The 17,093-nt window shown below is 45.0% G+C and overlaps 1 protein-coding gene across 1 annotated transcript in view; it reads right to left on the bottom strand.

Moving 5' to 3' along the window:
• Positions 1–12,231: 12,231 nt before the first annotated feature.
• Positions 12,232–17,093, bottom strand: part of LOC142818052 (dual specificity mitogen-activated protein kinase kinase 1-like) — a 44,666-nt gene continuing 39,804 nt past the window's right edge. The window contains exons 10-11 of the mRNA XM_075896263.1: positions 16,486–16,531; positions 12,232–12,631 (exon numbers count right to left, since the gene is read on the bottom strand). Coding sequence (XP_075752378.1) covers positions 12,512–12,631; positions 16,486–16,531 — 166 coding nt within the window. The 3' untranslated portion in view covers positions 12,232–12,511. The remainder of the gene's footprint in view (positions 12,632–16,485; positions 16,532–17,093) is intronic.

The raw sequence follows: 17,093 nt of genomic DNA, 5'->3' as shown, positions 1-17,093 counted from the left end.
TGTCACGTCACACGTGATATATGAGCGCCATCTAGCAGATTTCTTAGAAAACAAAGAGCATGGCTCTGAGACGGGTGTGCACGCCCGTCTCAGAGGTGATAAGGTGTAGAACGCAAGGCGACGGGTAGGTGCCACCACCATCTCGTGCTAGCAAAGCGTTGGAAACACTCGCCTTTCCGTGCAAGCGTTGCATGATCAGCGCAGCGTGATAAGCGCTACGGTCCTTAAAATTACTTATGTATGCCTTTTCTAGTAAAAGACGCACATGCAGAATATATGCGTGTTGTTATGGTGCCCCAGACGTGCGCAATAATTGCTTTTAAATTGACAATTGCACAAGAGTTAACGCTGAATCTTGAGCAACATTGGTGGGCGCTGCGGATGGGGTCGACCGTTTCAAGCACCGGATGCCGTTAAGACTGGACAAACAGACAGATGTACAGACAGACAGACAGACAGACAGACAGACAGACCAAAATGTTTGCGTCGAAGGTCCCCAAGAAAGACTATCGTCTTTAAAACAAAAAGTCGACAGCGCTCACGAAGCGCCACGCGTGGCACTGCGTAACACGGCTTTTTTTTTTTTTTTGCCCCCTCGTGAGGGAGGTGCACGTACATTGAACACACAAATTTTTGTAGTAGAGCTTAGACTTTCTCTTTTTCGTAGGGCAGGGCTCAAGCTTCATAATTATCGAGTGAGACAAGTCATAGGGACAATTGGTGTCGGAAAGACATGGTTAAAAAGACTGTAAAGTGTTCAGGATGTGGGGTTGGTTTGAAAGTGGACACAAGTGTAGAAGCGGAAGGAGAAGAGGCTGACGCGAAGTGTAGGCAATGTGAGGTCGAGGAAAAAATGGAGAAAATGGTGGTTACCCAGAGTGACCTGCTGATGAGAATCACCGAGCTCGAGACTGCGTTGGCGACAGAACAAGAGAAAACGCGGGCTATGGGAGAAAGGCTGAAGTCCGCCGAGGAAGCACTAGCCAAGGTGAACAGAGGAGCGGCCTACGGAGAGAACAGTAGGGAACCGGCAACCAGAACGACGGAGAAGAAAGAGCAAGCAAGTTTGGAAAAAACAGGTTCAGCCGGTTCACTTGTCGCAAGGCCCAGCTTCAGCGAAGTAGTGGTGGGGCTGGGAGGGGACAAAGCAGCCGGCGTCACAGGTGCAAGTAACACCCAGGTGCAGGACGCTCCCGCTGAAAAGTCACAGCATGTGCTCGCTTGCTGGATTTCGGGCCAATCGGTCGTGCGCTCGCGCGCTCCGCGCGCTTGCGATCTCCCGCGTCAGCGTGGCTCTGGCCGACTGGGCTCGCCCTACGTCATCTCCTGCCGCCGACGACCTTCCATCTCCGACGACAGTGCACCTCTGACCTACTGGACTTGCTCTACGCCATCCACCGACGCCGAAAGGAGCTCTCGCAGGTGCGCCCCGTCCTCGGACTCCAGTGACCGTGCTTCATCTTTCCTATCTCTTCTATCCCCTCATCTTGTCGTCGCTCGCTCTGGCTCACCACCTCACGTCTCTTCTTCTCTTCTCCTTCTTCGGCTTTCCTACATCTTTACTCCTATCCTTTTTATCCCTCCTCACCCCCATCCCTCGTGAGCTACTGTGGCGGTGTCGCTCACTGAAGCAGACAATAACGGGGCTCACTTTTCTCTTCTTTTCCCTTTTCAAGAGTCACTTCGTCACAGCATGTGATAATCGCCGGGGACTCGAATTTATATCGATGCACAGAAGCCATCAGAGAGAGGGTAAGAGGTGACAAGAGGGTTACCGTAGGGGCGTTCCCAGGACGCAAGCTGGAAGCAGTCATGAGGCAAGCGAACGCAAAACTCAAAACTACAGCTGATAGACGAAACCTCGTGATAATTTCAGGCGGTTTAAACGATGTCTTAAATGAAGATACAGCAGGACTACCAACCACACTGGCGAAAGGCGTCGATGACATGTGCGCCACTTCTCCTAAGGTACAGGTAGTGATATGCACGATACCGGAGGTACCGGTGCGTGATAGCAACATGCAAAGAGCGGTTGTCAACGCAAACCAAGAGATATGGCGGATGAGTCGAGAGAAAGGCTTTGAGGTGGTGGAAATAAACTGAGAGGTGCATAGGTGGGGTGGTTACTCAACGAGACAGAATTCACTTCGATGGGCGGCTAGGTCATGAGGTGGGTTGGCGACTTGCAGGACGCGCAGTAGCTTTTTTGGGGGGCAAGCGCGCCCTTCGGGGTGCAGGATAGCTAGTAACGAGGAAAACTACCAGGGAGACTCTTTGACAGGTGGTATGGACAGATACGATTCCGAAGTGGCACCACTATCTAAGATAGGTAGAGTCCGAGGCAGAAATAGACGTAGCCACGAGCGCCGAGCAAATTCAGACATAGGGTATATTAACATGCAGGGTGGTAGTAACAGGCTGAAATGGGAAGAGATAGAAGAACAGCTAAGGGAGGAGAGGCCGATGGTATACGGTTTTGTAGAAACACATCTCAGGGACATGGAACAACCTCCTAACAATGCGGACTACGCGTGGGAATATTGTAATAGAACAGAAGGCAGCAGAAAGGGGGGTGGTATTGGGGCATTCATTTAAAAAAGTAAAGAATGGCAAAGGGTCAAGCAGGAGTGCAAGGAACATTTATGGCTAAAAGGGAAAGTGGCAGGGCAAATGACACTCCTTGGTTTTATGTACTTGTGGACGGGAGCAAATGCCAGAGAGGAAAACCAGGCAATGGTAGAGTGTATATCAAAGGACATTCAGGAGTTAGGAAGAGAGTGCGAGATAATTATACTAGGAGATATGAATGCGCACATGGAAGATATAGATGGTTATACCGACCCGAGAGGCAAAATGATCATGGATATGTGTGAAAGGCTTGATTTGATAATTTGCAACAGTACCGAGAAGTGTGAAGGGCAAATAACATGGGAGGTAGGAAGGCCGCAGTCGACGATAGATTACGCACTGATGTCACATAGGATGTATGATAAGCTCAGGGGAATGCACATAGATGAAGGTGGCTCCAGAAGTCTGGGTAGTGATCACAAACGTGTCAAGCTAAGTTTTGGAAGAGCAGTGAAAGTGGGAAGAAGACAAGATGAGGAACTACAGGAAATTTTTTATTCAGAAAGGCAAATTGAAATAGCCACTAAACAAATTGAGAAAGTAATCACTGAGTATAATAAAACAGTGTGGACATACACAAATCTAATTAGGCTGTTTGAGCTACAGCTTGCTAAGGCACGTGACAAGTCACCCCGGAAAAGAAGACACAAACCCAAAAGCTGGTGGGATGAGGAAGTTAAGAGAGCCATAGCAACACGTCAGGAAGCCTCTAGGGAACACAGACATGCTAAGCAGCGGAGTGAACCGACAGATGATGTTGAAAGAAAATGGGAAATCTTTTTAAGCTGTAGAAGGAATGCATCCCTTCTGATCAATAAAAATATTAGAAGAAAGGGAGCTCAGTGGCTGGCAGAAGTACGTAAAAAAATATAGAAAGGCAGCTGCGAAATTTTGGAATCATCTAAACTCCCTAAGAAATGAGACGAGCCTAGAGCAGAGGTTTATAACTACAGCTCAAGGTGCTAGGATAGAATGGGACGAAGCTATTGAATATATAAGAACAAGGGTGACAGAAAAATTTCAACAAAGAAGAGCTTTATGCACCACAATAGACAAGGATGAATCAAGTGGCGCAATGGCTCCATTTTCACAACGAGAGTGGGAAAGGGCTGAGAAAAGGGTTCCTATAGTAGCACATCAACAGGCCCAGATGGCATTCCAATAATGCTGATAAAGACATTAGGTCCGAAGTCTAAGCAGGCTTTGAGAGAGGCAGTGAGCAAAATAATAATCGATGGAGAAGTTCCCGATGGATGGAAACTTAGCAGGATGAGCATGACCTATAAAGGAAAGGGAATAAAAGCTGACATAAACAACTACCGTCCTATAACAGTGAAATCAGTGGTCTACAGGCTGGCGATGTAGATTATAAAGGAAAGACTGCAGGCATGGATAGAGGATGAGGGGGTGCTGGAGAAACTGCAGAATGGGTTTCGGAAACACAGGAGGTTGGAAGACAATCTGTTCTCACTGACGCAGTGCATCGAAATAGCAGAAAAGGAACACAGGCCCCTGTGGCAAGCATTTTTGGATATCAAGGGAGCGTACGATAGCGTGGTTCAAGAGGAATTGTGGGGAATACTGGACACACTAGGCGTGGAAGATGTAGTCACTAATCTTTTAAAGAATATCTATAAAGGTAACAATGTAATTATAAACTGGGGAAAACAGGTATCTAAGCCTGCAGAGGTAAAACGGGGGCTTATGCAGGGGTGTCCCCTGTCACCTTTATTATTCATGATGTACCTACAAGGATTAGAGGCCAAATCAGAGGGAAGTAAACTGGGCTTCAACCTCTCTTTCGTCAAACAAGGAAAACTCATTGAACAGGCACTACCAGCATTGATGTACGCAGATGATATAGTACTAATGTCCGACAACAAGGAAGATTTGTAGATATTGGTGGACATCTGCGGTAATGAGGGAGATAGGTTAGATTTCAGATTCAGTAAGGAAAAATCAGCATTCATGATTTTGGAAGATAATGAAGGTAGTGGACTTAGAATACAGGAGGTCACGCTAGAGATAACAGATAAATACAAATATCTGGGCGTATGGATAAGCAATGGGGCCGAGTACCTAAGGGAACACGAAATGTACGTGTCGACTAAAGGTAACAGGAATGCAGCGGTAATGAAAAACAGGGCACTGTGGAATTACAATAGGTATGATGTTGTGAGGGGAATATGGAAAGGGGTCATGGTTCCTAATCTGACGTTCGGCAATGCGGTCTTGTGCATGAGATCAGAAGTTCAAGCAAGATTAGAAATTAAGCAACGTGGAATAGGTAGGCTTGCTTTAGGAGCTCACGGGAATACACCAAATCAGGAAGTACAAGGTGATATGGCATGGACATCTTTTGAGGGCAGGGAAGCTAGCAGCAAGATAAAATTTCAGAAGCGATTGAGAGAAATGGGGGAAGAGCGTTGGGCTAGGAAGGTTTTCAGCTACTTGTACATGAAGAATGTCGATACAAAATGGAGGAAGCGAACCAGGAAGTTGACTGGTAAATACTTAGAAAACAGCAGGTGGCCAAACCAAAAAGAATTATCGGTTAAGAAGAAGGTGAAGGAAGCTGAGACCGATATGTGGAGAACTGGCATGATTAAGAAGTCCGCAATAGAGATCTATCGAACTTTTAAGCAGGAAATTGCCAAGGAAAGGATCTATGATAATACTCGGGATAGTTCTCTACTGTTTGAGGCCAGGACGGGAGTATTGCGAACATATCGACATATCGGGCCAAATACGAAGGGGTAGACACGGTATGCAGTGCGTGTGGAGAGGAAGAAGAAACTGCCGAACACTTGATAATGTTCTGTAAAGGGCTTCACCCTATAGTTCAGGATGATGGCGCAGAGTTTTTCAAAGCACTGGGGTTTAGGGACAGGGAGGGCAAAATAGACTTTAAGCGGGTAGAATTAACTAGAAGGAGGTTATCTGATTGGTGGCTAAAGTCAAGGCACGAGTGAAAATTAAACCCTTCACAGCAAAGTACGAATCCTCAACCTATCTATTTAAGGGGAAAAAAAGGAATCTAGTTTTTGGTTCATTAAGTCTTACGGCTTGGTGGTGCTAGCCACCGCCCGATCCAAAGGGTACAGCCATATTCATCCATCCATCCATCCATCCATCCATCCATCCATCCAAGGTTCACTCCCGGCTGCTCCTTCCTCCGTGCCCGGCTGCCTCTGAGCACGAAATTGCACCACAGAACACCTACCAGACTGCACTCCCTGCGCTGCCGCCGGCAAGTAGTCCCGCCCGAAGAAAGTGGGCGCTCCGCATATAAAGAGCTCTAACCTTGGAAACACATCGGCTCAACTTACACCGACGCACGCCGGCAATAACGCGGCCCGAGCACTAAACTCACCGGTGGACTACCGCTGATGTTCCGAGGTGGTTAGAGTTATGCTAGGTAGCATATACAGGTAGCATATACAGTAACTCTAGGAGTGGTTTGACGAACCCTCGTCGTCCGCGCTGAAATTGAAGTCGTCCGAGCCTGTGCTGTTGTCGTCATTAGACTATTCCAGCCCAGGTGCACGAGAAACCCCCGAAATTCGCCGTTTTCGTGACGCGGTCACACGCGACGTCGACGCGATGATTGAAATTATCCCCGCTCACTCGCACGCATGGAAGGGCGCTTCAAAATCACCACACGGTGAAAAAAAAGATAAACACAAAAGCAAAACTGATAAAATACTTTTTTTTTACGTTTTAGTTGGCGCAAGAGGTCCAAAAGCGTCCGAAACAGGGCAAATATACAAGTTTGCACATAGAAAACATACTATCGATGGGGATAGGCGCGGTCATGAAAGTGTTAAACCGCCAAGTCGCTAGTTGATACTAGTTTTTTTTTTTTTTTCAAGCGCTTCTGCATTATTTCTCGAAGCGCATTAAAAAATGTATCTGCCCCTGTGTTGTATATATCTGGACGCCACTTTCGTCTCGGTGTTTTTTTTTTTTTTTTTTAAGCGACAGAATTTTGTAACATGCTTCAAGGAGCCGTTTAAACAAGCGCGCGCATTGATTCTAATGCACCTACAGCGAGACAATAGAGAGTTATAGTATACCGGGCTTACCGGGTTACCGGGCGTACCGTGATACCGGAATTGAAGTGCGCATGCGCAGATACGTACGTCACCCGTACCGCTTCCCGTACGCGCGGTATTTTTCAGATTTCACGTTACCGTAGTAGCGTAGGTGTACGTAGTGTACGTAAACATGGCGGCGCTCTTGGTCGCCCGCTTCGAATTGATTTTGGCGTAGTTGTTGAAATATTCACCTTGCTCGCAGCAAACGACTGTTCAAAGTGGCTTCGCTTGCCTTCAGTTAGCTGCGATGACAGAGTATTACGGATAAGTTGGCGTAGTTTTTGAGATAGCTTCCCATTTCGAACGCGCCTAGGCCTAACTACAACATCGCTGTAAACAAATCGGCAACGTAGATGTTTTCGCGTTTGGTGCGTGGTTCATATTTATTTACTTTTATTATCACAAAAATAAACTTCTAACAATTCTTTGCGCGGTGGCATAGGCAAACATTCTCGTTTTCTTTTCATTTTCACTGTTTAACTTATTAACCATCTAATAGGTAGCGCCACCATCCCAGCTGGGGCACGTAAACTACGTAAACGCTATATCGCTAAACTATAAGACGCTGCCAACAACGAACGTTTGCTGTACGGTAACGCCATTCCCTTAACCTACGCTATCACGCTAACGCTAAACTATAACTGTCTAATAATGGGATTCAGCGTGCCGTGCGCGGCGCGCCGACCAGCAGAGGAGAAAAATTCGAGAAGCAAAGCGCGCGCGCAGAGGAGAATGTTTCAAGTTGTAGGGGCTTCAACGTGGATTAAAGCGCGGATTAAGCGCCAGAAGCGCCGCGATACTGGCGGCGGAGAGGCAAGGCTAGTGCACCACGGCGTGGCCATCGGGATTTTAACCAGCGGCGCGCCGTCGCCGCCGGCTAATCTCGGCGGCCACGACCACGGCCGCCTGGATCGGGCGTGTGCGCCGCGCCCGCCCGATCTAGGCGGCCGTGGGTGCACGGAAGTGAGTCCTTTTGGGGTTTGGCAGCGGGCGTCGACGGTCGTCTCTTGCGGTGGGGGGCCCATGGGGCGGCACCGCGGGTCATTTCCCATGGGTCCCTCGTAAGGGGTCGACCGTCAGCGACGCCGTGGGTGCACGGAAGTGAGTCCTTTTGGGGTTTGGCAGCGGGCGTCGACGGTCGTCTCTTGCGGTGGGGGGCCCATGGGGCGGCACCGCGGGTCATTTCCCATGGGTCCCTCGTAAGGGGTCGACCGTCAGCGACGCCGCACTCGCGGTACCTCATGTCGTTTGTGTGTCGTGTTGGCATGTTGTATAAGGTCGTTTAGCGTTTCACTAGTGATGTAACTGATTCGGCTGGCGATATCGTCGTTGTAAAAGCAAGTGAATAAAGGTACATGTTTTGGTTTTCTCTACCCAGTCTGCCGTCTTCATTCCTTCCGAGAGCGCGACATTTCTCGAGACCCTACAATCTTCACTAATCTTTATAGTCGTTTCCCTCAACAGCTTAAGGTGTGAACCCCATCTGGTGTGAAGCCTAGGCACAAAGTGTATTAAGATGCAGAACGTAATGTGCGACAGTTCTGCATTATTGGCAAGGCTAGCAGAGACCCCACTCTTGCTTTGAAAAACTTTCCCAAGTTCAATATTACCAGACAGTCAGTCAGAGCCAAGTATACTTTCATGCACGGGCCACTTTATTCAAACTCAAATATTTTAAAATAGTCATATCACCTGCAGAGTTGCAGCAAAGGATTTCTTTGGTCAACAAAATGCTTGCTGCTTTTCAGACCCCTCACCACTTCTTGCTACATTAAACAAAAAAAACTGCCCCTACACAAAAAAAAGTGTCGAGAGCAACACGATCTTTTCGGACGAGCAACACAAACATTTCGGAAACAATAGATATAAAGTGGCCATTGTCAACTGATAGAACGTCTGCGCACGAGAAAGAAAAATGAGCATTGTCCATTCAGTTGCCACCACAAAGCTGTAGTAAGTGTGTTCCTCCCAAACAGGAAGGCATGCACCAATAAAATATAACACACTCAGACACAGTGCAGTCCTGCAGTGTTAAACTCTACGCTTGTGATAGTAGACCCGATAGCTGCACCACAGCTCTCCCCAAGATGCATAACTTGTTCTGTTTTGCCCGCATATGTGCTCTTGTTCAAAAAATGAGGCCCCAAGGCAGCAGGAGCCAGAACAAACCACGCACACAAAAAGAAAGATGAAACAATTGCTTCAATAAATAAAAGTTTATACGAGGGTGACACGCACTTGGGAATGTTTCCTAGAGTACTCTACCAGAACACACAGTGGCCTTTTGTTTTTCCACCTCGCATGTTCTTCGGTACACGCCCCTCAGCGAGGACAAAGCTGTGCCTACTCCCAGTCTCATCAACAACACTTTTCACTCACTGCGAAGCATCATTGCAGGCATGAACCACTAGACCATTATCGCTGTCAATAGGTTGAGGAGTTCCTCAAAAAAGGCTGTACAGTAGGCTGTGACACAACCAATCCGTTGCCAAAAATGTGACATGTAGTGACTGGGCGAAATTCCACACTGCTGCAATTAGTTCCGTAGAGGCACATCAGTCCGTCTTTCAAGAACGACCATAGTTTTTACAACAGACAAACTGCTCGTGAGGTGGCCGGAAGTGATTCGGCAGCTCAATGGTACAATTAACCCTGTGTAATTACAAGATGCTGCCATCTTGAAATTGTGCGATGCCACGTCCATAACATGACCAAACTAGCCTAAGGATGGCCAAGCTGCTGAAACCTTTTGAATACAGTCCACTTTCAAGGGGTGCCACATGATTCTCCACCTTTAAAGACGGCTAAGGTGGCATGCCATAAGAGTTCCCACAGCGTAAACGAAAATTCACTAGCAAGAACAACGATACTCTATGCTTGTGAGACCTAAAAAAGACAATCAATGTCCACTGTTTCACAGGTGCTTCCTATCTGCACACCAACAGGCCACTTTCTTCAGCTTGCACATTACTTATGTATCATGTAATGCATAGTAGAGGAGTGATAACGCAAGAACAAATACTCTAAAAACTGCGGTTTATGTGCAATAAAGGTACTGCACTGAATTACGAAAGTGCTTTCAATGAACATTGCTTCCAGCAAGGGCAAAGAGCACAAATGCAAGCAACAGCGTGAACAGAGAAGTTGCACTGCAGAGACATTACCAACATCGCTGTCAGGGTGTCACACGTGTGCAAACATAGCACTTTATTTTTAGCTCCTAGCTGAAGAGTACATGTATGAACACTCCAATGCAGATTTATTTTAACCCCATGCATTGTGACTGCCAAATGTGCAGCGCCAGTATGTAGCCAACATAGGGCTGCAGTGACAGCGTCTCGGTACTGTCACACTAGAAGAGTGAAGTGGTGGAGCCTACATTACAGCAGCAGCAAAGCTGTATTTGTGATGCAGCTTCACTTGAAACCTACTCTGATGCAAGTACAAGCTTTGTATACATTTGAAAAAAAAAACGAGAAACCTGGAGGCATCAGCTTAAGAAATATTTTCATGCATTGGTCAGCACTGCTCAGAGCCTTCAGCCATGGTTAGCTGAAGCAGGCAATGCTACATTTAATAACTAACAATCCAGGTTTTACTTTTCAGCCTAGAGAAGCTTGCTTTTAAATCATATGTGTTGCCTATGTTATGCGTCCAATAGCTGCACTGGCAATCTTTTATTCTCAATGCAATCCAACATAAAAATGTAATCTGTGGTAATGGCTAACACTGAAAATGGACACTAAAACAATTTGCAATGCAACAAAACAATGCCGCATATACAACCAAGCCCTAAAATGCTGTTAAGCTGCATTCACCATCTCCAAGCCACAACCTTGAACACTGCCTGGTCAAACCAAAGTCAACACATGAACAATTATTTAAAAATGCCTTCAATGATGCTTCAGGCTACATTACCCTGTCACGATGTTGCATCCAGCAAGGTAAAACAAATAAAAAGCCTCAAACATCCCCAGAGATCCTAGTTTCCATTCACTGCAACTTAATTTCTTGTTCAAGAAGTGACTTTGTTACTTAGGTGCCAATTCTATACTTACAGAATGGAACCTGCAAAAGTTTACCAACATCACCTTTTTGTGCAGCCAGTTCGAGACATACATCAACATTAGAGAAGCTGCAACCATTAAGCATGCCATATGTTGCATTACGGAGATCAGATTGTAGTCTCATGGCATTGTAAGCCACTGAAATAAGGGCTCAAGAGCCCATAATCAGTGGTGAAAAGCAACACTGAGCCACTGATAGAACATTCAGAACTACACAGAATATGAAAAGTGGAAGGAGGACAAAAAAAAGGCACGCGGAATTCCATTGCAAGAGACAACAAGCAGCCAGGCTTATACCGCGTCGAATGCATCAAAGAGCTTGAACACAAACGCATGAACCCATTTAGCAGCTTCCACATACATCTTCATGTTCTAGTTACGAAGTTAACAAGTACCCGTGATGCAGTGAAAGGCAAGATTGCTGTGTCAATGTTCCTTTTAGTCAACACCTTTCCTGTTCCTTCATCCATCTCTTGCCACAAGATGTTTTCAGCTATCCTCTTTTTTTATAACGGGCATGCCCATACAGAGTATGCCATGTAATAACTTGCCCAACAAGCTTCTTTTTAACACCACCTAGAGCACACACTGCACGCACAAGTCATCACACGAGAAGGAACAAGAAATAGGAAGTGCTGCACAACCCAATGCAGAAGCACTCAGATTCATACCAGGTGCAAGTTCTGCCAAGTAAGCTACAACTTCAATGAAGAAGCACTTGGCCATAGTTCACAACGACCTGAACAACACAAGGAAGCAATAACATTCAATGGAACGTAATACTCCGCAGCCTGTTTCTGACCCAAGTATGAGTAGCAGAAGCAACAGCATGAACTGCAGCTGCATGGCATGAATGGTAAAAGGACTAAAAGACAGCTGTACTGTACCTAACCTTGAAACTACCTGCAGTGGAGAGTGCATGCTATTACTTCGTGTCTGTGAAAGAAAAGACTATGGTAGCCTTAACATTCGCAAAACAGTTATGTAAACTGCATTGCAGAACTGCAGCAACATGAAAGTGTTCCCTAGCATGCTGAACAGAAGGCCAGCTCCTTTATTGCAAAACTGAATGATAAATGACGTTCAATGATGCAGAAAAACTGTCCTCTCTATACACACACCTGCAGTGTGAAATCAATCGCTCCTCGAAAAAGAAACGAACCCCATTAACCAAGAAGGGTTATCCTCATGTGTTTCAATTATCTGAAGTTTTCATTGGGCAGGGTGCTTTCGAGAATTTCATCCACTTTCTACAACTGTTGCTGCATGTGTGCAAGGATAAAGCAGGCGTCCACCAAACTGCCCTTCACATCCTCTCCAAACTGCTCCACTATATGCACAAACCTACAGAATCTGTCAGCCAATGCATATTAACATCCATCTGTCCTCTAAAAGTTTTCGAACAACCGCACTGCTGTGGTTCCTTCCCATCTACAACTGTGATGTGCAGGTACATACATTTGATCTATCCATCCCCGTGATGGCCAGTGGTGAAACTTGTGCCTCAGATGGAGACATAGCTAGGAGGCAACAGAAAGGTGACAGGAAAAGGGAAGAGAGGGGGAGCGGCAGACCCAGACAAAGCCTTGTGCCCGCGAGAGAGAGACGTGTGGGCTTGGATCGCACGCGTGTTCGGCCCTTTTGCAAACGTATTGGCCGTCTTGGTAGGCTGAGAGCAGCTGTGCTCCTCCATTGCTTTCTTTTTGACCATTATGGAAGTCAGGCCTGTCCCTCCGGAGTAAGCTTTGTTGGAGTCGAGGGGTCCAAGCCCATGGTTTGGCACACCCAGCCCGCAAAATCCACTTTCTCTTGCTCTGATGTCCGCACATATGGATGGTTCTGCAAGTAGATCAGATTGCTCCTTAGGGGTAACACCATTTAGTCACATATGCAGAATTTTAGTGGCACCAAACATTGCTTAATCCAGGGTCTTTTGGCCCTGGTAATTAGGGCAACCGGTAACTACGTAACTAGGAAGACAAGTAACCAGCTACAATAAAACCCCGGTGATACGATTGCAGCTCATGCGAATTTCGGAGTGATAAAAGAATTTTTCTGTGATCCTAGCCAAGGCCCACTGGCCTACATTGTAATGAGGTACATTCATTGCAAAGCGATTATCACACGACGATGTTCCATATGGATGGAAGCCATTTAGTAGGTACAAACAGGTGCTGCCCACGCTGTCAGAGAAGACACAACAAGCACGCGCAGCCATGGGCACTGCGCGGCCAGTTTACCAGAATAAACATCAGCGACGCATTGTAGCGTCCGAGACTGTGTGCACGAATCTTGGAGGCCCTAATGAGCTTTAGTGTGCCTTCACTTTTACCCTACATATGACGTTGACGTCACTATTTCTTTTTTTTTTTTTGCCACGTCTTCATAATCCTATATACTATGAAAGATGGACAAGGAGTGAAAGGGGAAGTGAATGGTTTCCGTTGGCCTTGCAGAATAAACATGCATGATTGTTAGGGATGTTCACACAGCTGCCAACTCTGATTTGCACAGGAGACTCCCAAATTTAGAGCAACCATCCCGATTGTCCGGGCACGGACAAAAATGTCCTGAAAAACATCCCCAACATGAATGGAAAATAATAACAATTAAGGAAAGCCATTCCAAAATTTCCTAGCTTTTATCATTAGCATGCAAAGCGCTCCCTAAAAGCCACCTTTGCGGTAGTACTCTGGTGCCATGTGGAAAAAAAAGCGCACTACGAATAAGAAGGGGCCAATAGCTGTCATGGGTCACAACACACCTGGTTCAGTATTTACACATGCCGAATATTATAGAGCAAGCTGACATATAAAATCTTTACTGGCAATCCTTCAGGACTGTTCATGATGTTGCCGTGGCCCTGAGAAACAATAAAAATTTTTTTCATGATTAGTTTTCTATGCTTTCTGGCGATATTAATTTCGGATTGATACAAATATTTTTGGTGAGCCCGCGAGATTTTTTATCACAGAGGTTTTACTGTAGCTGCAATAAAACCGAAGCACGGTGAGCAGGGAGCTCAGCTGATATGGCACCTGTGTCTAACACAAACAAAGCATTGCAGACTGCAGCCATACAGCCATCAGCAGGCACCCCACGAGAACAAGTATGCATTGCATCTTTTCATTCCTGCCTTAAAGCACTGGCAGCACGTCTTTAACAGTGCTTGGCTTCCATCTGTGCTCACATCCAATGTGAATATAGATATACATATCTACTTTAAACAAAGAAAGGCCATTATCTGTTTGACTCACTCAATTGAATCTGATAAAAAACGAGTCCCTCCAAAAATGATTCTCCTTTGTTACAAATCTCCATAAGTCACACCAAGCAATATTTTTATGTACTGTAAGTCATGGTATCTTGAAAACGAATAAACAGACTCTCCAGCCAGTCTATTGTTATTAGTATTGAAATTTTCATGTTGATTCGTATAACTTTACCTACGCAGACAGAGCTCTGTCAAACATGCTTACCTTCATACGTTGAAAATGCTTAAAAAAAACCACACCGAGGATGAGATTTTACTATGACCCACAGGCTGGAATCAAATCTACCAGCTATACTGTGGCAGACAATTACTTGTTGATGAGCTTACTAGTGAGAAATAATTCGATTATGCAGCCAGTAGTGAAAAGTAGATCTATCAGGATGTAGATACATATCCTGCTACACTTCTGCATTATGAAAAAAAGGTCAAAAAGACTGCTTACAAGTCCGAAAATGATATGAAGTGCAGCCTCCATGTTGATTTTGTACAAAACAAAAATGATGATAAACAATGATGTGTTTACCCAATTGTGTATAGTTATCATTGGTCCACTCTTCGCCGAATTTTCGTTTTTGAGTGCCATAAAATAAGAGCAAGTGAGATTTTGCATCAACAAATTATGTTTTGCCCTCCAACAAACTTTGTGACAACGAAGATCCGACACAGTACGTGTCCTCCTGCCTTTTTTCTCCTTTCCTTTTAACACTTCGTTCGCAGAAAACTGCGAATCTATTGGGTTATCCCACAGAGTTTCCTATAATATTTACTAGGAAGAACTGTGGCGCTAGTGTCGATTGGAGCTGCAGGGCAGGGCACCAGCATAAAACATTGGTAGTAAACAAACGTGTAAAAGCTTCATTTTTTTTTTTTATTTGGCTTCATTTGTTTGCAGCCGCTTTGTCACAAGACGAAGTTCAGCAAAACGCTCGTTTACACCCTACCCCTTTGATTTTTAGGGCGCACCAATTCAAGTCGGGGCACGAACTTCACAACCACCAACGTAGCATAAGTGCCAAACAAAACAAATGAAGCCACAAGTGTATCTGAAGCCGCAAACACTAAGATTAGGCAAATCCGTGTACTGCTAATCATTCCTCGGGGGGGGGGGGGGGGGGGGGTCAACGATCACAGTGCCAGAGCTCCCTCTGGTAAATATGGTAGGAAACTATTGGTCAACTTCCTCCTTTCCTTGCCAAAATAAATCCGCATTAAAAGGCAGGCTGAATACTATACCAGCCAAGACATAATACATAGCACAACATACGTGTATTTTCCACTTCTCAATATTCAGTGTACAGTCAAATCTCTGTTCAGCAAATCTCATAGGTCCATTAAAAATCATTTGTTACTTTGAAAAAAAAAATGTTCTTGTAAAAAATGTAAAAAGGTCATTCTAAAAATTGTAAATGCAACAAAAAGGAGTCATCTGAACTTTGCTGGATATGCATCTGTGATTGCGTTATTCTCTCACAAGACCGGAAAAAAACAAAACATGAAGTAATCCAGAACAAGTGCAAATTAATTTGAAGACTGTGATATTGGCCCGATAGGTGGAGCAGAACTGCTGCAAGACAGGCTCCTCAAAGTGTGCATGCTTATGCACTTTGAAATATGGCATTTGATATGCATTCTTCACATTAGTTCATGTGCAGTGTTTCAGCATTGTCTTAACAATCAGTCATCCTTGTCGCTGCTTCCTTGATCACGAAAAATGGCGTCGATCTCCTTGCTCGTCAGTTTAGTCAATGTGCGTACTTGATCGTAGCACCGCTTGCACAGCACGTAGTGTTCAAACGTTACTAAAGCATACATGGAGAATTTTTCACAGATTTCATCCCAGAGGTCACTTACATTGCATATTTCGCTGCCTTGCTGAATGAGACACCTCTCGTAATTGCAGCCGTGTTCCTTTCGTGCAGCTTCCAGAACTCGCCGCGAACGTCCACACACAAGGCTAACGACGCACAAAACAGCTGTGCAGTAAGTACAGACGTAACTAGCTGAAGAAGCAAAGGCAGCTAGGTGAAGCTCGACAAGAAGTAAAGGTGATAGTGGTGCTGAAAGGGCTATCCCACATTCAGAACATGGAAAACATAGCAAAATAAGCTGGCCTGTGATGACGATAGTGACATGTATATAGCCACTGGTCTCATATGAAGCTAGGCACTGTTCACACAGCTGTGTACAACTTCTGAAATTCACGATTTATTACCATACCGAAGAATTCTGAAACATCCGGTATAATGAAATTCATAGTAGGGAAATATTTTTGCATTAGACCAATAATCATTTAGAAGTTTTATTTATTTTTTCAAAGTATACATTGATCTATAAAAAATTTTAATCAGATTTGCTATAACGAGATTTCACTGTATATAGAATGCTTGGCCCTCTGAAGCAATGAAACCACCTTACATACCATTAATGTCTTTAAATCTCCTCGCTCGTTTGGATTCCTCTTCAAGCTGCGATGTCAAACAAAATAAGATGAAAAACATAGCATGATTACTAAACAGTGCATAAGGTTATCATGTAAGGTTGCTCAGCTCTCCCTACTTTTAAGAGAAATATCTTCTTGAGGCACGAATTATGATGTACTGTCTGCAAATGTGTCAAATTTGTGCAATGTAACTACAAGGCAGTCGACATTACATTACGAGAAATAAAATGAAGCATTATGTGGTTTCATTTTTAGTAATTAGTAATACTTAATAGTTTCAGTAATTAATGAGCAATTGGCATATGATTAAATATTCAATTATTCCACAGCCAGTCATGCTCTATTTTCGCATAAAAACAACCAAATCACAGGCTTTGTATGCATGCACATCTGTATTTGGTTGTAGTGATTATCAAGCATGCTTCCGAGATTGGTCTTAGAATGTGACATGCCAAACAATCCAACCAACATCGTAGTTCTTTTACAAAGCTGACCAGCTAGTCATACACAGCATAAAGTCAATACCCACAATAACAAAATCCGAAGGGAACGAAATTCTCGCCACAACAAAATATTTTCGGAGCACC

The sequence above is a fragment of the Rhipicephalus microplus genome, chromosome 1 (assembly GCF_043290135.1).
Source record: "Rhipicephalus microplus isolate Deutch F79 chromosome 1, USDA_Rmic, whole genome shotgun sequence".
Taxonomy (NCBI): domain Eukaryota; kingdom Metazoa; phylum Arthropoda; class Arachnida; order Ixodida; family Ixodidae; genus Rhipicephalus; species Rhipicephalus microplus.
The sequence above is the reverse complement of the archived record's forward strand: the minus strand, read 5'-3'. Positions and strand labels throughout refer to the sequence as shown.